The following is a 24,900-nucleotide window of genomic DNA, read 5'->3' on the forward strand; positions in this document are numbered from 1 at the left end:
CACTGCAGTTCTCGCATGGCTGATCTATATGAATCTCTTCCAACATTGGGGAAAGTTTGTGTTCAGAAGGTAAAAATTGCTATCTTAAATAACACTCTTCAGATACAATTTGTTGTCAATGATGCTTTTGCATGTACTCTGCAATGTAAACAAGGTGGATTATTGGTCAGAAGCCCCAGAATGTTAAGTATGTGAGGGACCCAAGATATGGAGACCATTGGGTGGGAAGGGTTTAATGGACATAACAAAGGGTCTGAAGAAATAAAATTAATATAATTTTTCCTAGGTATCAAGCTGGATTTCAAAAGCATTCATGCAGTAAACCCCTCCCTGGACATCCTGGTGAAAAAATATAATGAAGTGAATTTCAACAGACCAATCTGGTTAAATGCTGACATTCTGATTGGTCCAAATGTTCCAGGATTCATTCAACCCGTCAATGCCTCCAGGTAACCTTAACCGCAGCCCTGCTATTTTCTAATCCATCTTCAAAGTTACTGGGTGCTAATTTTTATTTGGCAATCATCGTGAGGCTCAGCCCTGATGCATCAGCTACAAAATTGTACCACTTCATTGTGCCTAAATGTGTCCAAATGTAGAACTTGCAGCAAGGAATTGCAATGGTGGGGCCCACCAGGTGGCACTCTTCTGCAGTTGCTTGCCAGAATCATGTCTATGCTGTGAACCTGTCTTGTGACTGTGTAAGGTGATGAATGGACTTGCTGCAGTCCCACCATCAGACCCTGGGTGCCAGGCAACAACTGGCTAAGAATTCATTGGATTTCCATATGTGCATGTGTCCCAGCTCACCCAATTTACATAGGCACATGCTGAGCAATGAACTGAGATCTTTTGTAAAGTGTTCTGGATTCAGCAGGAATACTCAAGAATCCTGTGAGCACTCACTGTCCACAATGGCTAGGGATTGGATTGTTCAGCATGGATCAGCATTTCTATTGAGAGGAAGGAACAAAAGAGATTCTTTTTAATTCCCTCATCCTTATTCCCCTTGCAGAAGCTGTTCCTTGTACAGCCCTGAACATATGCCTATAGGACCTAATGCTTCCCTTCATTAATCAAGAACAGTTCTCTAGCTTTAAATCTCCTCTTGACAGACACAGAGCTTTAGTAGAATGTTTTCTGGTCTTATCTGTGTCTTGTTCAAGTAACCTTAAAACAAAACACATTTTTTACTGAAATTCCTGAAATATTTTCTATCAGATCTTTCAGTTCCTTAATAACAATCACATGATGTGACTATAGCTGCAGTCCTTCTACACGATGTGACTATAGCTGCAGTCCTTCTACGTGATGTGACTATAGCTGAGTAAGGCACTCAATTCGCCTACCCAGCTCATCTGAATGACTTTAGTGCTAATTCCTGTACGTCCAGCATTTCTCTCTCCTTCTCAATACTTCCAGTGAGCTGTCCACACAATTGGAGGCCCAGGCAGCTTTACTGCAGACCACATGGCACAGGCAGCTTTCTCTTCCTTAAAGGCCTGCTGTTTTATCAAGGGAAGCTGCACAAATAGATTGCTGCAATGAAAATTCTCACAAACTGATCATCAGGGAAAACTGAGGGATCCAGACTGACTGCTGCAGTGCTGGAGGCATGGGTGAAGTAGGTAGACATGAGGAGAAACATCACGGTCCCACAGCGGACCAGCAGACCTGCAAGGATCACCCTCAGAAGGGACTGGGAACAGATGATCAGGGAGGTCAACTCCTGCAGTGCCACAAGAGGGTTAGTGACATCACGCTGTGGTTAACACTGGTGAATGCATCTTCATGGGATATCTCAAACCCACCACTCCACCAAACTGTAATGCTGCTCAATGTGCCACACTCCCATAACTCACCCAGCAACTCCAATTGGAAATCCCAGCTTGTGTGTCAAATCCAGATACTCCCTCACACACACCTAAGAGCTGCCAGCCTCACACCCACCTCTCATTGCTTGCATATACCTCCTGCTATTCAGCTGTGTCTCCCAAACACAGTGTGTTACACAATCACTGACGTTCTGCCCTCCCTTGTGCAGGGTAAGGCGGCACACAACAGAAGGCAGCAGAGCAGAACTGGTGTGGGGACAAGGATGACTGCATCTCCTGAGCCCTACAGAGGAGGTAGTTATGCATCTTGGAGGAGATAGTTCTGCATCTTGGCAGGAGGGGGGGGAGTGGAGGGGGGTGTGGGTGGTGGTGGTGGTGGTGACTGAGTTTGTGCTATCTGGCATCACTAAGAGCGTTGAGGGTGGGATAACTTCATGCCCCATGCCCCTTCTCAACTTCCAGCTCACTGTCACCCTGCTATCTAGCATGATGAGCAAGCTGCTCATGGTGTGACCATGAAACTCCTGCTTCCCATCCCTCATGCCCCTTTCCCTCACACCAACCTTCACCTTCTGAGTTCCTGTTTTCAGACACACAAGAACTGCCACTTGCCTAGCCACAACAGCCCCAGGGGAAAGGAAGAGAGAACAACAGCACTGATGCAGAGACCCCATCACTTGATCTGACACTCCCAGCCACCAGCTCAGACACTGGCACTGCGCTTGCCTTGAAGGCGAGTGTTGAGTTGGGATCAGCACATGGTGAGTCACTGGGCATGAGTGGGCCAGGGGTAAAGGGATGGTACATGTACCAGCTCACCAGAGGGTGAGATGGCAAACAAGCACCGTTGTGGAGGACTCAGATGAGGACGTTGATGGCCAGCATACCGGAGAGCACTGAATGGGCATACTTGCAAATCTTGTGCGGAGCAGGCAATGGTACTGCAGTAATCTACAAACTGTGGATCATGTATTTCTATGGTATCAGTTTAGCTTTGGCACAAACCTGAGATTAAAGAGTTTTCCATCCATTTAATACTGACACCAGAGAGCAGTTATTCTTTGATGAGGTGAATAGCTGCTGTCAGGTAGGTTGTAAACAGTATGGGGGGCTATCATATAGCCTTGCTTGACCCTGGTCCAGATTTTGAAGGCCTCTATTTTGCAACTCGAGATAGTTGCAGTCATCATCATGAAGCAATTGCAGGATTGTGCTAAAGTTTCTTGGACATTCGAATCTTTGAAGCACAATCCACAGAGCCTTGTGATTTACTGAGCCAAATGCTTTATTCAGGTTGATAAACAGAGTTTCTGGTGTTGCTCTTGACATTTCTTTTGGGTTTGTTTGGCAACAAAGAGGATGTCGGAGGTTCCTCTGGAAGGTCTAAAGCCACACTGTGTCTCTGGGAGGGTCTCCTCAGCCACAGGATGTAAGCAATTCAGGAGAATGTGTATCAGGATCTTCCCTGCTTTGGACAAGAACGAAGTACCTCAATAGTTTCCACATCATCATTTAACCTCCCTTCTTGAAGATAGTTAGTTATAATTGTCACATTCTTGAAGTCAGGAGATGGGGTAGAGTAATTTTTCTCCTAAATCTTCAATCCTGCATACCAGAAACTCAGTCTGCTCTTGAACATTGCTGAAACAAAAAGCATAAATTGACCCACACCTGGTCAGCCTAATATTCCACCTCCCATATATGTTGAGGGAGAGACTCTGGAAAATGTTGAGCACTTCCCATACCTTGGCAGACACCTTTCTCAAAAGGCCACATTGATGAGGAGATTCAATACCCAATCAACTGCACCAACTCAGCCTTCTACAAACTACAACAGCGAGTGTTTGACATCAAAGACCTCCACAAGTCAGCAAAAGTCCTAGTGTAAGAGCAATTGCCATCACCACGCTCTGTACTGCAGTGAGACCTGGACTGCGTATCAGTCACACACCAGTGCCGGAGAAATTCCATCAGCAATGCCTTCGCTACACTCTCAGGATTCAACGGGAGAACTGTTGGACAATCCTTCTTGAAGCCAGCTGCACAAGTATTCAGGCAAAACTCCGGTAAAATCAACTTTGATGGTCTGGACACTGTCTGGATGGTCAAAAACTGTCTCTCCCTCCAGGTCATGTTTTCTCAAATGGTCATTGTTCCAGGGGAGGACAAAGAAAACATTTCCAACACTGAAACTCTCCTTGAAGGGCGGTAGCACTGACATTAATAGCTGGGAGGAGCTTGTTACCAATCGTTCAAAATGGCGACAACCTGTCTATCAAACTGTGCGTGCTTTGAGTCATAGCGTCTAAATGATGAGGCAGAGCAGTGGTAAAGAAGGGAAGGAAAGGAAGCAAATCCTGCACTCTGGATCCTGCTACCTTGTGGGCCATCCTGCCTTGTGCCCAAAGATCTGTGGGTCAAGAATCAACCGGTTCGGTTCATGAAGACTGATGGCAGAAACTCGTGAGCCTGAATAGACGTCACCCTCGAATCGAGGGACAGCCACGGACAATGACGAATGGGTATGGACACCAACACTGGCTGCATTGGTTGGCCTGCCAGACAACTTCCAGTCACGGTTAAGGAGCATGGAGGAGCCTGTCTCCAACTTGGCAGAGGACATGGTGTAGCGTTTGCCCTCTCCACAGCCACTGCTTCACCTCCGTGTGTTGCGGACCCAGGAAAATTGGCAGTATGGTCCCCATGCCTGTTGCAGCCTGTGTGTGTGTGTACGCACAGGTCACCTAATCCTCTGCCATTCCTGTGGGGATATGGCAAATACACCAAAACATCTCAAAAGCCTCTGCAGAGTGCTTTCCAACAAGAAAAGTTCCAATAATTTAACTTACCTGCAATCGGGGTGGCTGGCCCTCTGAATACAGTAACACTTCTGAAGGGTCTATCTTGCTCTTTTCATGCTTTTTTTCAGGAGCAAACAACACTGGCATTGCCAGGAACTGCATGGTCCAAATATGGAATTCTGGCATCACATCGGAATGTTGGGCTGCATGATGTCGAGACATTTACTATGTTCGCGCACACGCAGGGGACACAACTGCGCGGGCCCATAACAATGGAGAACATCCAGCATAACCTGCCCCCAGGGGAAGACAAGTAGGTCTTCGTAGTGCCATTAGAACCTGCATTACATGGTTCAATCTTGTGCTCCAACTGCACTCAAAAGTGGGAGGAACATACATTTGTTCCAATTATTCTGCAGAATGCTAATTCCTGTCCAGTGTAATTATGGCTTTTGGATAAAAAATCTGGCTCCTGGTAGCTAAAAGCTGACTGTGATTATAGACTGGAAACTATTGAAGAGGTTTGGAAGATTTACATATAGAATAATTAATCCCTGGAATGAATGACAGGCAGACATTTAATCAAGGGTTCGGATGATAGTCAATGACTGACTAGATTCTGATCCAGGGATTTTGCCAACTTACTGAACTAAATAACTTAATAATAACGGGTGCCTGAGTGTGAGTCACAGGCTGAATCTAATCTATCATAAACTGGAAAAATTAAACTCTGTCGGTTTATAACCACGTACCTTGTGGCTGGGTAGTAGCTGGGAATCATTGATTAGGAGCCGCTTGTGTTTTAAACAGCATTTTTGTTTCGTATTGCTCCTCCTTTTGAACTATTTTCTCTGACTATTCCAGCTCGCTAAATCCTGCTGAGGGATGACATTTCCAAAAGGGATATTGCTGCACTGTGACATTAGTCAAATTCATTTCGACAACACTCTCGAAGCTCAACAGCATTCAGGACAAACCAGTCCGCTTATTCAGCAGCCCTTCCACAAACTTGCACTCCCTCCACCACCAGTGCACAGTGACGTGGATGGAGAGACAGAGAGTGAGTGCATCTCAGTGCATCTGAGTTTGAGGTGTTGATACAAAGCTAGGTGCAGAGGTGAGCTGTGGGGAGGACACAGTTATAGACAGGTTGAGTGAGTGGGCAACAAGATGGCAGGTGGAGTATAATGTGGGGAAGTGTGAGTTATTAACTTTGGTCATAAGAATAGAAAAGCAGAATAGTTTTTAAAAGGGGAGAAACTTGTAAGTGTTGATGTTCAGAGAGACTTGGGTGTGCTTGTACAAGGATTGCAGAAGGTTAGCATGCAAGTGCAGAAAGCGATTAGGAAGGCAAATGGCATGTTGGTCTTTATTGCCAGGGGATTGGAGTACATGAATAAAGACGTCTTGCTACAATTGTACAGGGTTTTGGCAAGACCACATTTGGAATACCTTTTGCATGTTTTGGTCTCCATATTTAAGGAAGGATAAACTTGCCTTGGAGACTGTACAACAAAGGTTCACTAAATTAGTCCTTGGGATGAGAAGTTGTCCTATGATGAGAGGCTGAGTAAATTGGGCCTATATTCTCTGAAGTTTAGAAGATTGAGAGGTGATCCCATTGAAACATACAAGATTCTGAAGGGGCTTGATAGAGGAGATATTGAGAGGTTGTTTCCCCTGGTTGGGGAGTCTAGAACACAGGGGCACAGTCTCAGGATGAGGGGGCTGATCATTTAAGATTGAGATGAGGAGAAATTTCTTTACTTAAAAAAGGTTGTGAAGTTTGGAATAACTACCCCAGAGGGTTGTAGATGGTCCATCGCTGATTATATTTAAGGCTGGGATAGACAGATTTTTGGGGTCTCAGGGAATCAAGGAATACGGGGAATGGGCAGGAAAATGGAGTTGAAACCCAAGATCAGCTATGATCATATTGAATGGCGGAGTAAGCTCGATAGTCCATGTGGTCTACTCCTGTTCCTATTTCATGTGCTCTTGTTTGCGCTGTCTACAGGATGCACTGTGGAAATTCACTAAGGTTTCTTCAACTGTACCTCTCGAACCTTCACAACCTAGAAGGACAAGGCAGCAGGTGGACGGAAACACCATCACCTCTAATTTCCCTTCTGAGTTACATGCCACCAGACATGGATATATATCACCATTCCTTCATTACTTCTGGGTCAAAATCCTGGAACCCAACAGCAAAGTGGGAACACCTTCACCACATGGACTGCAGGAATTGATGAAGAAGGTCCATCACCACCTTCTCAAGAGAAATTAGGGATGGGCTCTGAATGTTGACCTTGCCAGCAATTTCCATAGCTCCAGAATGAATTTTTTTAAAAAATGTCCTTAAACTGACCTGCGCTTTACTAATATTTTGAAGCTCTACGAGCAGAATGGACCATGCACATGGGAGACCTCAGGAAAAGCAGTAATTTACTGAGAAGAACCATATGTTAAACCGCTGCTTATATTGAATTATTTCTGAACAAATTCTGATTTGTGTTTCCTGTAGGTTCCTGGGCCTTATTCAGCACAGGTTCCCAAACGTGATCCTGTCCCCTGGGTGGGTGTCGCTGTACTTACCGCTGATTGCAACCAAACCCTACACTCGAAAGATGGTGGAAGAGATGTACGGCCTGGTTAAGGGTTTACCACAACGCATCACATTCCCTGTCCGGGCTGTGCTGTTGAAGCAAGCTTGGCCACATTTTAGTTGGCTACTCAGTCAGTCACCAAGGTAACTGCAAAGGAATCTTAACTAATAAAACCATTGTGTTTATTTTAGTTGCTTTTATATTGATGCTGTTTCATTCAGGGCGTGTGAGTGAATGTGTGTGTGTTTGTGTGTGTGTGTGTGTGTGTGTGTGAGAGAAAGTGTGTGCATATGTGTGTTTGTGTGTGTGTGTGACAGAGATCTTTATGCTTATGCAGTTAAAATAAATTCCATTATCTCAGTGTAAAACCTGGAGACCCATGAAAAATGTCTGAGTTTGTCGCTAGGAGTGGGGTTATCAGTTTAGGGAGTCAGATTTGGCAGTATAAACATCAGGATCTGGCTCAGGGTGGCTGCTTTCCAAATTAAAATGGGACAATATTAAAAAAAGCTTTAGGTGTTATCGAAAATGGTTTGGAAGTCCAAACAGTCTACTTTATCAGAAGAATGTTTCTTAAACAGCCCTGCAGCTGGGCAAGGCCAAGAAAATGACCAGCTCCCGGTTTCTGCTACTGTAAGTGGCCAGTAGACGTTGTGTCAGAAATATGTGCCAGATCATCTCCTCCTCAAAGCGGTGGGTTTGAATTCAGACACTGACATGTCCGATGTGATGCGCTACATGCCATCTTTAAAAATGGGCATGTGCCCAATGAATGTGCTGTGTAGGTTGGTAAACGGCAGAGTAGGGACAAAGATAAATAAGACAAGAGGGTTGGATTTAGTTCTGCTCCCTGCTATCTGGCAGCTGGTAGTGGTAAGATGATGAGACACATGCGAGTGTTCCCTGGAGTATTTGCTTATTTCGTAATTATATATAATTGGCATTGTTACTTGCTGCAGTGTTAATCACGGGCGCCCATCTTATAAATGCAGAGCTCTGAAATGAGACTAAATGAATGGTTAATTGATTAGTTTGACTCATGGCAGAATCAACACAAAATAATTTATTTAAAAAATTTAAATACAATTATGTTCAGAAGAAGATTAAAAGCTATAAAGATTGATATTAGTTTGTTGCTGATAAAACTGTTTCCTTCCCTTCTGAACAGCTGTGGTTTGAATTTATATTTACATCCTCTTAGTTCAAAGTTGCTTAATTCGAATGATCTCAGATTCATTTTATTTTACGAAGTTCCCACTTTGTTATTTATGTTGATTCACAGAATTGTTAATAGTGCAGAAGGAAGCCAATCGGCCCATTGTGTCTGCACCAGCTCTCCAAATGACCAGTATACTTAATGCTATTTTCCTACTTTTTCCCCATAAATCTTGGAATTATTGGATAATTTGCTTTTGTTCTAAGCACAAAGTGGGTGCTGAAGGTAGATTGTAAAACTGTAATCTGCAGGAGATTGGAGAACCCCTGAATGTTGGCCAGAAACCAATGGAATTCTGAGGTAACTGGGCAACAGCAGTCCCCGGACCTGTGTGTTGTGAATGTGTCTGTGCTAGGAAATGCAGTGCTGTGGACAACCAGTCAGTGTCCCGTGTTTAAGATTAAGTGCTGGTTACATGCAAAACTCAGAAGGGTGGCCCCTATTGCATTGATGGAAATGGTTGTTCTTTCCTATACCACAGCCATTCCTTTACCCTCTCCGAGTGAAGCTGGCAAAACACATTTTACAAAGGAGTAGCCTTGCAGGCATTAGAGAGAGACAGTTAGAGAGAGACTTCACCCATCACTCTGGGCTGGATTTGACCCCAGGTTCCAGAGGCGAAAGGGTAGCATAATCCATTAACCAGCTGTCAGTACAGAAAAAAAGGATTGATTCATAGCATCTGGCACAGAGCTTTTTAACCTGAGTTTTTTTTCCCCTTGTTTTGGGAGACTGAAGCTTGCTCCATTAAAGCTCCACTAGCACCAGCACTTTGCCCTGGCATCCATTCCTCACATACCAGTTATTCAGCCAGACTGAATATTGCAGATGGGTTGCATCCACTTCCACAAATACATGAAATACAGCAGAGGTGTTCCAACAGAATTCCAAGAGAATGGAAACCTGGGAGACTTTGTTCACCTCCATGCTTCACACTGGAACAATAAGACCTATTACAGTCACAGTGGCTGTCAGGCATTGAACCTGAGACCTTCTGATCTGCATCACTTAGTGCAATGGGAAGACTGAGTGCGTCCTGCAATCAGCCCCAGCACCCACCAGGCAAGGGAGGGGTATAAATCCACTAGTCATACCCCTCTTCAGCAAGCAGGGATATTTACCCACTAGAGTTAATCCCAGTCTAGGAAGGGATATACATCCACTAGAGTTACTTCTAAATTAGGGAAAGACATATCACTAGAGTGACTGCCCAGACTAGGAAAGAAATAAAGAAAGACCTGGATTGATATTGTGCTTTTCACGACTACTGGACATCTCAAAGTGCTTCACAGTCAATGAAGTAGTTTTTTTTAAAGTGCAGTCAGTGATGTAACATAGGAGAAGCAGCTGCCAATTTGCATTCAGCAAACTCCCACAAATGGCAATGTAATAATGATTAAAAACCAGTTTTTGTGATATTGACTAAGGGATAAAGATTGGCCAGGACACTGAGGATAACCTTTCTTAGAAGTAGTGGCATGGGATCTTTTACATCCACCTAAGAGACAGACAGGGCTTTGATTTAACAGTGCAGCACATTCTTAAACTAGCGAGGGTATATAGCCACTAGAGTCACCCGCTCCACCTGCTTCCACAGACTAGGGAGGGGTATAGATCCACTGGAGTGAGCCATCGTCCCACCCCCACAGACTGGGGAAGGGTATAGATCCACTGGAGTCAACCCCTCCCCCACAGACTATGGAAAATTGCCCAGGTATGTCCTGTACACAAAAAGCAGGACAAATCCAACCCGGCCAATTAAGGCCCCATCAGCCTACTCTCCGTCATCAGTAAAGTAATGGAAGGGGTCATCAACGGTGCTATCGAGTGGCACTTGCTTGGCAATAGCCTGCTCACTGATGCCCAGTTTGGGTTCCACCAGGGCCGCTCAGTTCTGACCTCATTTCAGCCTTGGTTCAAACATGGACAAAAGAGCTGAACTCCTGAGGTGAGGTGAGAGTGACTGCCCTTGACATCAAGGCAGCATTTGACTGAATGTGGCATCAAGGAGCCCTAGCAAAACTGGAGTCAATGGGAATCAGGAGAAAACTGTCTCTGGCTGGAGTCATACCTTGCATAAAGGAAGATGGTTGTGGTTATTGGAGGTCAGTCATCTCACATCCAGGACATGACTGCAAGAGTTCCTCAGGGTAGTGTCCTCGGCCCAACTATCTTCAGTTGCTTCATCAGTGACCTTCCTTCCATCATAGGGTCAGAAGTGGGGATATTCGCTGATGATTGCACAATGTCCAGCATCATTTGCGACTCCTCAGATACTGAAGCAGTCCATGTCCAAATGCAGCAAGACCTAGACAACTTCCAGGCTTGGGCTGACAAGTGGCAAGTAACATTCACACCACACAAGTGTCAGGCAATGACCATCTCCAACAAGAGAGAATCCAACCATCGTCCCTTTATGTTCAATGGCATTACCATCATTGAATCCACCACTGTCAACATCCTGGGGTTACCATTGACCAGAAACTGAACTCGACTGGCCAATAAATACTGTGGCTACAGGAGCAGGTCAGAGGCTAGGAATTGAGTGACGAGAAACTCCCTAAAGCCTGTCCACCTTCTACAAGGCACAAGTCAGCAGTGTGATGGAATACTCTCCACTTGCCTGGATGAGTGCAGCTTCCACAACACTCAAGAAGCTGGACACCATCCAGGACAAAGCAGCCCGCTTGATTGGCACCACAACCACAAACATTGGAACAGCAGTGTGTACCATCTACAAGATGCACTGCAGGAATTCACCAAGGCTCCTTCGACAGCACCTTCCAAACCCGGGACTACTACCATCTAGAAGGACAAGGGTAGCAGATAGATGGGAACACCACCACCTGGAAGTTCCCCTCCAAGCCACTCACTATCCTGACTTGGAAATATATCCCCGTTCCTTCACTGTCGCTGGGTCAAAATCCTGGATCTCCTTCCCTAACAGCACTGTGAGTGTACCTACACCACATGGACTGCAGCAGTTCAAGAAGGCAGCTCACCTCCATCTTCTCAAGGGCAGCTAGGGATGGTCAATAAATGCTGGTCCAGGCAGCGAAGCCCACATCCTGTGAATGAATTAAAAAAAAGGACTAGAGAGGGGTACATATCCACTGGAGTCACCCCAATGCCCCCACAGACTAAGGAGGGGTATTTATTCACTGGAACTGTCCCCATCATGCTCCACAATCTAAGGAGTAATATATGTCCAAGAGCGTCAATCTCTTCCCCAGATAACGGCAGAGCCATACAGGTTGATTGCCCTGGAAGTACAACCTTTGTATTAATAAGTATCTCCAGGAAATGAGGGAAGAAAAGTGGAAAAGCTTTGATTGTGAACCCATGTAAATGGTAATTTACAGTCCAGTGTTGTTCTTGAGCATCTTGCCTATCACATGTTGTTGTATCAATGGTTGTTTGTGATTGTCTGCAGGTACAGTCTCACACTCTGGCAGGGATCAATTGATCTCATCACTGTGGAAGATCTCTTATTCTTCAGAGACAACAGCAACATTGAGCAAATCTATTATGACATTTATGAACCCGTTTTGTCTAAATTCAAACAAATTGCATGTATGTATTCATACTTCTTTTAATTAGTTTTACTCTTTCTGCACTCATACCTTTCCTAGGTAAAGAGAGCAGACGAGAGTTCTGCTGTGAGGCTCTTGGCATTGCCTCTGTTATCTAGTTGCTGAAATGTATATGTGAGTACAGCCTGCAATGAATCTTCATCCAGTTAGTCTGCCTCCTTGTGGGAAGTTGCCCAGATTCTGCTCACAGCTTCCCCATTCCAGTAGGTTTGGGCATTTCTTGTGGCATAGTGCATCAGAACCCAACCTGTGCACAATCCCGATTACGAATCCCGTGAACGTTTACATATTCTTTTTACTGTGTTACGGCCACCATACAGCTGCTGTTGGTTGTTGCCTAAATATTAAACTTCTGAGTAATGACAGTAAATTGGATAGTCCCAGGTCAGGCACAGCAGTTTAGATGAGATCAAAGCTCCAAGAAGCACTTAGCAGCCAACTACATGTAGATAGTAAAATTCCATCTGAATTGCACCATGTGTCCCAACCTCCAAACAACATCCCCAAATGCCGTTGTTAAATTTGTAATCATCACATCAACTTCTCTGAGATTGTCATAAATTGGTTTCATTGGCCCAGATTTTGCTGTCAATGGCTGATGAACGGTGTCAGCCATTCACTACACTTACACTTGGCCACAGCCTGCCTATGAGCTTTTGTGCTAGAACTTGTGGCACAGCATCCTGTAGAGGAGATCTGGGACCTCTGTGAACAGAGCAAGCGACTGTGGAGCTCTTTTAAAAGCCAGTTTGAAGAATCCTTACTTAGCCATGCAGCGTTTGAACCAGCAAGTGTGAAGTTGAATAGTGAATTCAATCTGAAACTAAGTAGCGAAAGTGAAATAAAGAGAGGGAAAGAAAGATGGGATTAAGAGAGGTAAAAGATAGAATGAAAAAGTTCATACACGATTTTTTTTTAAAATCTCTAATAATAGTTAAAATATGAAGGAATGAGACTCAGTTTAATTTTCAATCTCAGAGAGGTTGTTTGGCAGTAATTAAGACTTCCCTGTATTTAAATTCTGAATTAAACAGCTCATATGTTGTCCCTATAAGTTGCTGAGGATTTATTCTTCAATAATGATCAGTGCTGATATCCTCACCATATTTTTACTGCAAAAATCTGGGCCATTTTGACTTTAGGGCATGTCATCTGCTCCTGATAGCTATCCAGTGACCCCTGCTGGAAGGTTTGGTTATTGGATGAAGACAGGATTGAATTTGGTTGTACCGTCTTTCCCCCTTCCTCACCACCAACACAGGTGGAATATATTGTCATCCTCTAAATTCTTGGAGTCCTGTGTGTATCAGCCTCTCCAGGAGAGGTGGGGGAGATTTGAAATAATACAAAAAAAATGTAAATTTACGTAGCTTCCTGCAGAGCCAAAATTTAATTTGATGCAGTTAATCTACTTTCACTGTGCACAGTGCAGACAAACCGAAGTAGAAGGTTTTACCCCGGTGGGAAGCTTCTGGACTACTTCTCCCATCAAGATCTCAATGAACTGCAGATAAACTGGTTTGACATTGGATCCACTGAGCTTGACTTGATGGAATTTCTTCAAGGTAACAATATTCTCATAGTTAACACCGTTCTTGATCACAGAATTGATAGTCACAACAGTTTCAAGCTATTACCACCTCAAACCTTTACCTAAAGAGAACATAATGAAAATGAAAGATGTTAAAAGTAAGAATTAATAAAACACCCTCAGGAAATATAGATTTACGTAAAAGCGCAAAACAAGATTATTGCTAGATCATTTTACCTTGTAGAGTGGAGAGCGCTTATGCTCTGCCAAGTTGTATCCTGCCCATGAAGCAGCTGATTTTATATAAACCATTCATTTCTTCTTCCATCAAATACACCATCAACAATGAATCTCGCAGCTCCGTGCCAAATCTTCACCCAAGTCAATGTGAATGGAATGAATTTTGTGCTGTTCTGGCGGTTTAAATTTCTCTGGTTCTGATTTAGATACACATGCAGATGGTGGAGGTACACACAGTTTCAGGTTATGATATTTATAGCTTGGAGACCCTGATGCTATGGGCATATAAAGTAAACTAAACGTTCCTAGGTCATATAGGACATGAGATAGTCAAAGATTTAAAGTTGCCTCTATGCTAGCTCAACACCTAATATTGCAGAGCCTAGATACAGAGGAAAGCCCCTTTTATGCTGCACCAATGAGAACTCTCAGGTTACAGGTTAGGTTTATAATAATCTCCCTCTGTCTTGCACCAACTGTGTAATTTTACCTCATTTTAAAAGAAAAACTACCATGCATTAACTTCTTCAAGTGAAATTTAATTATAAGTAGTATTGGACAGTGAGCTTATGCGCCAGGGAAGTGGCATGAACTGTGTTATACACCTGATAGCCAGTCAGTGAAGGAAGAAACCAGAGCCAATCTTTACTAGGTATAAATTTATTCACAGAATGTATCATTACAGGTATATACTCATAGCTCAACCCATACCCTGCATCAGTGTCTTTAAATCTTTCGAGTACAAACCCGTTTCCATCTGTTTCAGATGAAGTTAAGTTGTTTCATAGTTTGTCATTGTGAGATTTGAACTCTTGATTTTTGTGGTTTAGCATCTCTTTCTTTTGTAACTCTTTCGAGTACAAACCCATTTCCATCTGTTTCAGATGAAGATATATTGTTTGCCATTGTGGGATTTGAACTCTTGATATCTGTTTCAGATGAAGTTATATTATTTCATAGTTTTGCCATTGTGAGATTTGAACTCTTGATAATCTTTTAAATGAAAACCAAATCAACAAAATTGGGATAAATCAGGCACAGCCCCTAATTCAGGTCAGCTGTAAAACCAAGAACAAAGTTTAAAGGAAACTTACAAACTTTAAATCAAAATGTGATTAAAGGGGTCAACAAAACACCCCAGTCCCCGCGGTGCCCACCGAGCACGGAAGGCCTCGAGAGTGCCAGCAGACACCGCGTGCTCCTTCTCCAGGGACATCCGGCAGCGAACGTAGCCACGGAAGAGGGACAAACAATCGGGCGGGACTCCCCCGTCGATCGCCCGCTGCCTGGACCTGTTAATGGCCAACTTGGCCTTGAACTCTTGATACTCTTTTGAGTAAACCTGTTTCCATCTGTTTCAGATGAAGTTACATTGTTTCATAGTTTGCCATTGTGAGATTTGAACTCTTGAGCTTGGGGTTACAAACCCAGTACCATAACCACTTGGCTATTTAAACCAAGCATCAGTGTCTTTATATGTACTCAAGTAGTCATCCAATCAATGTCCTTCACCTGTATATACTTAACCTCAATTGATACAGTTAACATGAACTGCCACAACCTCAGTCCCTTACAGCCAGCAGAGGAAGCAGACTTTAACCTCATTGGTTTGGTGTGGATTTCAGCCCAGGTCTCAGAAGCAAAAGTTCAATGTGCAAGGGAGATGAGGATTTTCTCTGGTGGTGGTGATATTACTAGTGCTACAGGCATGAAAGTATGATGGGGCCACAAAGGCTAACTTCAGAGAGCTTGCAAAGATCTTCGCTTGTAGAAGTCCTGAAAAAATACTGTGTTATGGATCTAAAGATGTTGTAGATATCTACACTCCACAGGTCAAAGAATGAGGAGCCTTAACAACTTTGACCTTTGGAATGCAGGTATCTCAATAACATCTTCATATCTAAACATAAACTCAGTAGAGAGATAATGTCACTTCCACTTAAGCATACATGAATGCTAATTATGGCTAAAAATTAACATGTAATATAGATTTTTTAAACCTGAGATTTCACTCAATTTGTCAGCTTTGGAAAAAAAAAAGCTTTTTAAAGAAACACAGGACTTTTATTTGCATAGCACAATTTACATTGTTAGCACATTCCAAAACACTTCACAGCCAACGGAAATAAGTGTTACTGTTGTTTTCCAGGCAATTGCAACAATTTGCACACAGCAAGATCCCATAAGCAGCAATGAGATGAGTGATCTGATAAATTGTTTTAGTGAAATTAGTTGAGGACACTGGAGAATTCCTTCATTCGTCTGTGAATAATGCCACGAGATCTTCCAAAAGTGCAGCATTCCCTCAGCACTGAACTAGAGTGTCTGTCCAGATTGTGTGTCCGTGTGCGTGTGCGTGTGTAGATATCTAGGGTGGGGCTTGTATCCACAACCTTTTGATTAATAGAAGTGCTACCACTGAGCCACGCTGATACATAAATGGAAATCAAGCTGTCTTTCTCCCTCTTCATTTTAAAAGTTTCCCTTCTCAAATATATACATAGCTCGTTCTCTTTAGGTTACTTCTGAGAAATTTACCATTGAAAGGTAGTGTTCCTCACTGGTCAAATTAAGACCCTGAAACGCAGTGTGTAAAAATCACATGAGTGACTTTGAAGCCTTTCTAAGATTCAGTCTTCCTATCTGGGGCTTGATGAAAGTTGATTAACAGGATATAGTATAGATATAGCAGCAGGTACCTATGCAGTAATGCACTGAGGGGTTCCATGAACAATATAAAGTGCTAGAATGAAAATGAACATCAAGACAAGATCATAACTTTCTGGCAGAAACCAGCAGAATTTAGGTGAGCGAAGAAACAAATGGGACAATAGGAATTAATGTTATGATGATAGAAGGTAAATGAGGTTTATTTTGAATGACCAAATATGGAAGAATTCAACATAATTTGTACATATGAAATGGAGTGTGGATGAACACCTGGCTACATCCTAGGCTGTCACAACTGGATAGATGACTGAGAAATCTAGTGAATTGCCTGTTCCTGGGTGTCTGATTTTTGATTCAGGAGAGTTTCCTGCAATCCCTAGATTATGCCCACTTTATCACCAGTTGGTCAATGATTTCACCTATTTTTCTGTTCATTTATTGTGTGTTTGGTGTTCACTTTACGTGGTGACACATTGTGCAGTTTTAGCTGTTTAGCAAAATTAAAATGTAAACACCTGATGCAGCCTGGACACAACATATAAATGCTGTATTTTCAATTTATTAAGGAAATGATGGAGGAATGCTCATTCTGAATGTGAAGAGAAAAGCTAATAGTGCCATTCCAATGGTAGAAAGTCCAGAAGGCGGATTGGAATTTCCTTTGGAATCAGCTCTAAATCGGATCTTAACTTCATCGAAGCCATGGGGCATCTTCCTGAAGATAAAATCTCAGCAGGCACTAACCCCAACCCTGTATCTGCTTCACCGAACTTACGCAGCACACCACATTCACAAGCCTGTCTGGGTCAGCATGGACCTCTCCTATGGCAGTTTTAGTACCCCCGGATACATAGAAGGAAAGCATTTCATCAAAGCCATAAATGAAATATTTCCTTTTGTAACTATAGCTCCAAGCTGGCCAAATGAAGCGCTTACCCATGGTTACACACAGCCATTAGTGGAAGACATGCTAAATCTTTGTCAGGGACTGTGGCAAACGGTGTCCTTCCAGCTTCAGGCTGTTGCTCTGGGTAAATCATGGAAGGCCACCACAGGATTACTGCAGGCTTCCCCCAGCTACACTCTGACAGTGGAGCATCTCCACAAACAAGGCTCCTACACGGATGGGTTTCAGGGACTGATCAACATCAGAACACACAGCACTCGTAGAATTTACTACCGGTTACCCCAGGATTATAGAAACAGCTTTCACATCGATGTCTTCACTTCGTAAGAACTAGTTTGTGAGTCTTTTTGTATTCATGACCAACCAATCCTGCCTCTTAGGCAGGCAAAACATTTTCAAGCTCTGCACCGTTAAGTCCTTAGTCCTGAGCAACAGAAATTATTAGCTAAATTTTGTCACATTCATAAGCTACAACCTAATTAACTTTCAATATTTTATTAGCTTCATACAGATTAAGATTTAAGATTTTTATACCAAAGATAGTTTTCCAGTTATTGATTGTAAAATTTGGTGAAATGGCCAGTACATATAAGTTGAGATGCATTTTAATAAATAGTTGCAGGTTTCCTCACTCTAAGGTGCAAATGCATTCTGCAGTTTTCCCCAAGGAACAGAGACCTTGACCCAACCACCCCCACCCCCTTCAGCTCATCTACCCTTGTGAAGGTAATTGACCCAACCACCCCCACCCCCACCCCCTTCAGCTCATCTACCCTTGTGAAGGTAATGAGAAGTGCAATGAGAGCCATCACCTCATAAATCTCTAACCCACCATGCAGGTTTGTGTAAGCTCACATACACAGACCTCAGCTACACACCCGACAGTGATAAACCTCAGTACCAGGCTGCAGTGTGATCTGTAAATATGTTTTACACTGAGGTTTCAAATAAATATGTTTAAATTTCCTTAAAGTGACTGTGGCCAAGTGGCATTTGACACTACAAAACTTGTCATGGAGAGACACTTGCTTTGGTTTCTACGTGTGACCTACTTTGACAAATCTCGCTCTTAAGCTCCAGGCATTTAAATGTGATTCATCTCATTCTTTCTGATCATAAACCTCACAAACATTTTCAAAATTTTCACAAATGTTGGATACAGACTTGTGTCCTATGTGCCTGCCTCTATTCCATTCACCACAGGTAGCATAGCAGCTTAGTACTTCTGATATTAAACTTTTTTGCTCCATTTGCTCATGTATATCAGGACCTCCTGGGTAGGCTCTCACAGCCTGTTCCCCTTTTGATTATCACATTTGAATGGGAATGCTGGATATTGTTGGAGGAAAAAATAATTTAAAGATGGACAGAACAGATTAGCAGGTCATGTTCAACCCAGAATCTCACTGAATAATACATGTAAGTCCACTTGACATACAGTCAAGTCAGAAATTCCAACAATTACCCTCCAGAAGGTGCATGAATTATCTATGTCCCTCACAGTCATAAGGAGTAACTACCATGTTTTAGAAGCAATAGGTCATACTGCACAAATCTGCTGAAGTTACTTTGAGGTGGTAACTAGTAAGGATAATTTGTTTGCATATTCAGAAGATAAATATTTATTAAAGGGTTTTAGAGAAGACTTGAGGCTCATGAAACTAGTAGACATCCTGAGGGATGCTTTTCAGATAGTTCAGGACTAGGGAGCAGTTTGTGATGCCTATTGCTGACTACATAATTTAGTCATCAGTGTAGTATACTAACAGTATATCATGAGTGACTTAATGTAAAAGTATGACTTCTTACTGGCATTGGAAGATAAAGGCTGCACAGATGGTGTGATAAAAATGAAGCATCTGGAGACATGATGGATTAGGTTATTGGTCTTGCTGGTCACATTGCACGCAGGGTTTACAAACTCAGGTCCAGCCTGTTTGATATTCAATAGCTCAGGGCAGAGATGAGCTTTCCATATGGGAATTAATTGGACATGCATTTGTGATTAGTAATTGTATAATGTGATCATTGGATTGTAACAGCAGGGAGGGTGAAACAGAATACTTCAGTGGCAGGTAAAGGGTCAAGTCATTTAGTTCAAAGGCCAGCATCCTGTGGACAAAGTATCTGTTTTTGAACTGTATTTTTGGCAAAATCATCATTTTGAATGGTGGAAATGGCTGAATACCTAATATGGATGAGACGAACTCTTTAGCGTTCTTCAATAACACTTTGTTTCTGAGGTTGTCTGGCTCTCAGCCAGCAGTCAATGTGAAGCAGTCATGTTAGGGGCAAGACAGAGACACAGTGATACTGAACTGCCATGTAAAGCTAATCAGGAAGCATGCCTTGAGATTCATCTTAATATTCAGTATCAATATAAGAACTGCACATTTGTTGTTTTGGTATTCTTAGGAGAATAGGAAAGTCTGTAATGTACTGTTTTTATATGATACTTTTCATCTATCTATTTACTGTGCAATAAATCAAATGTGTAGTCTAGAGTACAGTCTGATAGAAAGTTTATTCTTTTGCCTAAGCAAGGTATCACATGAGGGAATGCTAGTACATGCAGGGAGCACACTGACAAGAGCTCTTAATCGAATCCCTGGACTAGGTACATCACCTTGATATCGAACAGCACAGAATGAAGGAGTGAAACTGAAGAAAATATCTTGGGTAAAAATCCAAAACCAGAAGTTAGTTATACTTTTTAAACCTCAGATATATTAATGATCCTTTCACATTACTTAAAAAATGCAAAGAACATACTTGGGTCCTTCCCCCTTTTCAAAAACCTCCTCCTCAGTTATTTACATTATAAAAAGTATTTTTTTTTGTGTTTTACCTCTAATACTGCATTTGCACCATTTATTTAAGATCTGGGTATCATCATTTCCCAGGACAAGAGTGAAAATGAACCATAATACATTGCTACACTCAGAGTTTGACAGCTGGAACTGGTACTCTTAGCACCCAGACCACACGGAAAACTTCTTGCGGGTATTTTTAAAATGAGATTACTAATTTGGAAGGTAGTTTGTTGCTTTTTTCCCCCCAAAATTGTAATAGCTTAAAGCAGTTTAAAGAAACGATGAGCAAATTAATTAGTTTCTCATTCATGATTGGTAATGTAGAAATTTTAGCAAAATGGTCAACCAAACAGATCCTAGTTATTTTATGCCAAAGTGAGAGGTTCAGATTTTAAGTGTGATGCACAATAATTGATGATTTTAATAATTGAATTCAAATGGTTTTTGATACATAAAACAGATTTATAAAAGAAAGGAAAAATCTGTGGTAAGTAGTGCAAAGAGAGGCAGGGACTATTGAATCTTTATCATTTCAAAACCACGTTGACTACTCCCAATGATCTCTGCCAGTCTATTTCCACTCTAACATTTCCCACCACTGTTCCTACCTAAGCACACCTGCCATTGAAACCTTCATCCAATTCCTTTGTTAGCTCCAGATATCCCCATTCTGAAGTTCTTCTGGTCCGCCTCTCATCTTCCATAACCCTTTGCACATTCAAATCTCTGCTGCCCATATTCTAACATGCACAAGACTCTGCACATCTCTTCTTTCTATCTGCATTGGCTGCTGTTCCTCCTAATATCTCAGATTTCCAGTTCTTATCCTTTGTGTTTAAGTCCTTCCATGGCCTCACCAATCACTCTCCCTAATTTTCTCCAGCACTGTTACACCCACTCCCAACAAACTCTCTGTTTCTCGGTCACTGGCCTCCTGTGTACCTCCTCCTATTGTCAGCTGTGCCTTCAGCCATCTAAGCCTTCACATTCAGGAATTCTCTTCCTAAATCCTCTGGTTCTCCAGATCCCTCTCCTCCTTTTAGACCCCCCTCTTAAAACCCACCTCTGACCAAGTTTTTCTAACTGCAGCTTCTTTGGCTCGGTGCTCACATTGTGTCTGCCCCTTCTGTAAAGAACTTTGGGACATTTTCTTTTTTACATTCAGGGTGCTTTAAAAATACAAGTTGTTGTGCATGAATATTTGTAATAATCTATAAAATCCTCTAAAACATCTGTACTATTAAAGGAACAACTGAAGAGACTGCATTATGTGGAAATAACCAGAATTTTGCTGATAAGATACTCCTGTTTGTTTAATCAGTGCGCTGTTTGTTGCAGAGCTTCCAACTGGAATGCTGGACTAGAGAGGGTTTCAGCTTTAGTCAGTGCTTCCTGTTACAATGTTCGTGGGGTAGGTGCATGTGGTGATTGAATTTTTTTTCCTCATAGCTTTCCTCCTCCTTACTGGAGCAGAGCTCCGTGGGCAATAGCCACCATCCAGCACCTCATCAAAATTGCTATTCGTGTGAGTCTTGACAGGAAGTGGCAACAAGCTATTCAACTGCAAGACCCAGTCAACTCCTCACCCAGGAGTTGTTAAATGGTGCTTGAGAACAGGGACACTGGGATAATTTTCCTCTCCTCTAACCCAGGGGCACTGTATTTCCCTGGATTTTAAGCTTGGGGACCTTTCTTGAGGCAGTTGCTCATTGACTGAACTCACAGAACCATCCATCAGTGGAGCTGGTGATTGAATTGGAACAGAATGATTCCCCCTTAGCTGAACCTCTCTGACACTTCTCCAGTTGCACAATTTTCATTGGTGTTATTGTATAGTATGTCATAACAACATTTTAAAAAAATGTATAAACACGTACATTGTCTCCACATTTAATTATTTCACTGTAGTCTTTTAATCACTTGCAAGCATTTGTTGATATTGTGGCAACACTGCAGAAACAGCAATTAATGTTCGACTTTGTTACCAAACCTCGAATTATTTTCATTTGGAACTGGCTGATTTTATAATGTTAACAGGCTATTGTGTTATCTTCCTGTTTCATAAAGGTTTTCATTTAAAGTTTTTAGTGATCAATAAAGAAGTACACACTCATGGTTAAGTGTTTTTATTCAATGTTTTAAATGACAGGATTCATTTCCTGGAAACCAGCTTTTCTCTATCACCATGGTGAGCCCCTGCAGTAATCACTGTAATCAGTTCACTGTTGGTAACTTTGACTCTCCCATAGCGTTAAATTGGTTTTCATTCTGCTTTTCAGTGCTAAATTGTAGCATCAACTCTAGCATTGTGTGGTTTCAGTTGAAAGGAAAGGATAATTGAGCGTGACTTAACGATAAAGTAACTTTCTGAATCCACATTCCCAACTCAAAGAGACACAAAATTGGCAAATTTAGCTTTACAGAAAACACCCACTTGCTTTAATGAATTTGCTGGCAGATTGTAAAGAATACGAAAAAATTCTCACTGTACGTAGGCAAAATGCACAAAGTATTCAATATGAATGGCTCAGTGGCCAGTAACATGATCATCAATTCGATTTTTTTAAATAGTCTTTTATCAGTGAAAGCTTTTCCCTAAATTCCTCTCGTATTAATCTAAATTCATTCTTTTGAAAATTAATATAAAAATATAACAGATTAAATCTGGCAGTCTGCAAAAGATTGCTGTATGCAAGGCCCAGTTACTATTCTGTACAAAGACTTGGCTCAAATTTACACATGTAAACTAATGGCAGTAATCCCTGCTCTAAACAGATTACAATGCAGTTCCCAAACACCAATAGTGTTACTACACCATTGTTATATTTGTGTTAAATCTTAACTAACTGAGGACAGTGCCCTTAGCACAAACATATACAAATGTTATACACTGTGACAGCCCCAAAGAGTTTAAACATCATTAGAATTTCTGAATTCCAGTTGATCAAAACTGACTTAATTATCTCATTTTATCTCATAAACTCATGCCTTTGCACCAACCACATTTGATCATCATTATGGGATGCAGGCCATGCAGAAATAGGTACCCTTCTCTACATCACACAAATATCACAGAGTTACATTGACCATATCCTTATTTTGTTCGAGAAATTTATTACAAGCCTCAATGATTTTGTAGAGGTTGGCAGACAGTCCGGTAATGTCGCGGGTGATGTATGGGAGAACTCCAGGGGTCGCCTGGATGTAGTATGTTATCTGAAAAAAGAACAAGTAGCTCCATTATCCCCAGGCACTGACAGCAATATGCTTTGTGCTACAATCTCCCTTTTTCTTTCATCCATACCAAAGTAGGGACACTTTTCTAAATCCAGGTTTTGAGGAATTCCCCCAATGGCTTCTTTGGAACTGAAACCATATAAAAATGGGAATGTCGCTGGTTTATTCGTGGTCTGTACTGCGATGGCTGTAGGAATGGAGAAGTACCAGAACCTGTGGAACCATAAGTCAACTCCTTCAAAGATGTTGGGTAGGGGAATAGATACACACAGAAAGAAAGAGTTATGACTTAGGTGCCAAATTTTAGCAGCAATTGTTTGGTTTCCTTGCGTTTTGTTTCCTTTGGGTAGGGTGAGGGGAAGGTGGGAGTTTGAAAGAGAAAGTCTACCCATAAAAGCACCTGATCACATCTTTCAGTAACATTGAAATTCGTTTGAATAGAATGAATTCTATCATTATGGAGGCAAACATAGCAAGGAAACCTGCCATCCCTTGATTCACAAACACAGGAAATGAGCCAATGTGGGGAGAGGATGTGCACATTACAGGAAGCTGAAATCTATAACTGCCTAATATAAATGCTTTCACACACAGAGTTTGTGCTTAATACCAGCATATCTCCCACAACAGCTTGGATCTCTATAGCAGCTTTAATGTTGAAACATATTCTATGATGTTTCAGAGGCAAGGAAATGATATATATCCAGTGATTTATAAGGAAAGAAACACTGTGCCATGTACAGTTACACGCAATGTAATAATCTACCACTGAGGTGAAATTGTGTCCTTTTACAGCAAGAAAGATTGATAAATTCAGTCCATTCAGAAGTCAGTTGCTATTCCGGGTGGTAATCAGAATGCATTATGGCTCTGATGTTTTCCTTTTCTGAAAAGTGTTTCTGTCCATTCCAAAGTCAGCTAAAACATTGGACAAAAATAGGCTAGTTTGCAGGTAGCGAGCCGACACCAAGGGCTGGATTTTACACACCCCTGCTGGGCGTGTTTTCGGCTGAGGTGGGGGGGGCACGTAAAATACGGCAGGGGTCAACCCCACCATCTTCCTTCCCACCCCTGAAGTCACCCCTATAACACGGTAGGTGGGTGGGTGCCGAAGTCGGCAGCCCACCCATCATATTTAAATAAATAATCAAGGGTCAATTGAGCTTGTTAACAAGCCAATTGACCTTAAAAATACACTGCACACGCCATAATATGGTTGGCATAGGCCATGGACAGGCTGTTTTAAAAAAAAATGTTAAAGTTTTTAAAAGGGGAGGGTGCCCTTTGCGCACTGTTGGGGGGGCAGCCCCTCTTTCTTCCTACTTGCCTGCACACCAAAACCCACCACCCTCCACCCCACTCCCTAAATTGGATGAACCCTCCCCACCCAATACCCCAGACTTACCTAAGATAAAAGCAAAATACTGCGGATGCTGGAACAAAAACAAAAA

The 24,900-nt window shown here is 42.2% G+C and overlaps 2 protein-coding genes across 5 annotated transcripts in view; one reads left to right on the forward strand and one right to left on the reverse strand.

Moving 5' to 3' along the window:
• fam151a (family with sequence similarity 151 member A) overlaps positions 1–22,325 on the forward strand; it is a 42,803-nt gene extending 20,478 nt beyond the window's left edge. For both annotated transcript variants that reach the window (XM_041208120.1, XM_041208119.1), the window contains 5 exons: positions 287–449; positions 7,161–7,385; positions 11,892–12,031; positions 13,479–13,616; positions 17,059–22,325. In XM_041208120.1, coding sequence (XP_041064054.1) covers positions 287–449; positions 7,161–7,385; positions 11,892–12,031; positions 13,479–13,616; positions 17,059–17,726 — 1,334 coding nt within the window. In that variant the 3' untranslated portion in view covers positions 17,727–22,325. The remainder of the gene's footprint in view (positions 1–286; positions 450–7,160; positions 7,386–11,891; positions 12,032–13,478; positions 13,617–17,058) is intronic.
• The window catches only part of acot11a (acyl-CoA thioesterase 11a), a 107,097-nt gene continuing 104,519 nt past the window's right edge, over positions 22,323–24,900 (reverse strand). For all 3 annotated transcript variants that reach the window (XM_041208123.1, XM_041208121.1, XM_041208122.1), the window contains exon 17: positions 22,323–23,428. In XM_041208123.1, coding sequence (XP_041064057.1) covers positions 23,282–23,428 — 147 coding nt within the window. In that variant the 3' untranslated portion in view covers positions 22,323–23,281. The remainder of the gene's footprint in view (positions 23,429–24,900) is intronic.

Source organism: Carcharodon carcharias, chromosome 16, assembly GCF_017639515.1.
Source record: "Carcharodon carcharias isolate sCarCar2 chromosome 16, sCarCar2.pri, whole genome shotgun sequence".
Taxonomy (NCBI): Eukaryota; Metazoa; Chordata; class Chondrichthyes; order Lamniformes; family Lamnidae; genus Carcharodon; species Carcharodon carcharias.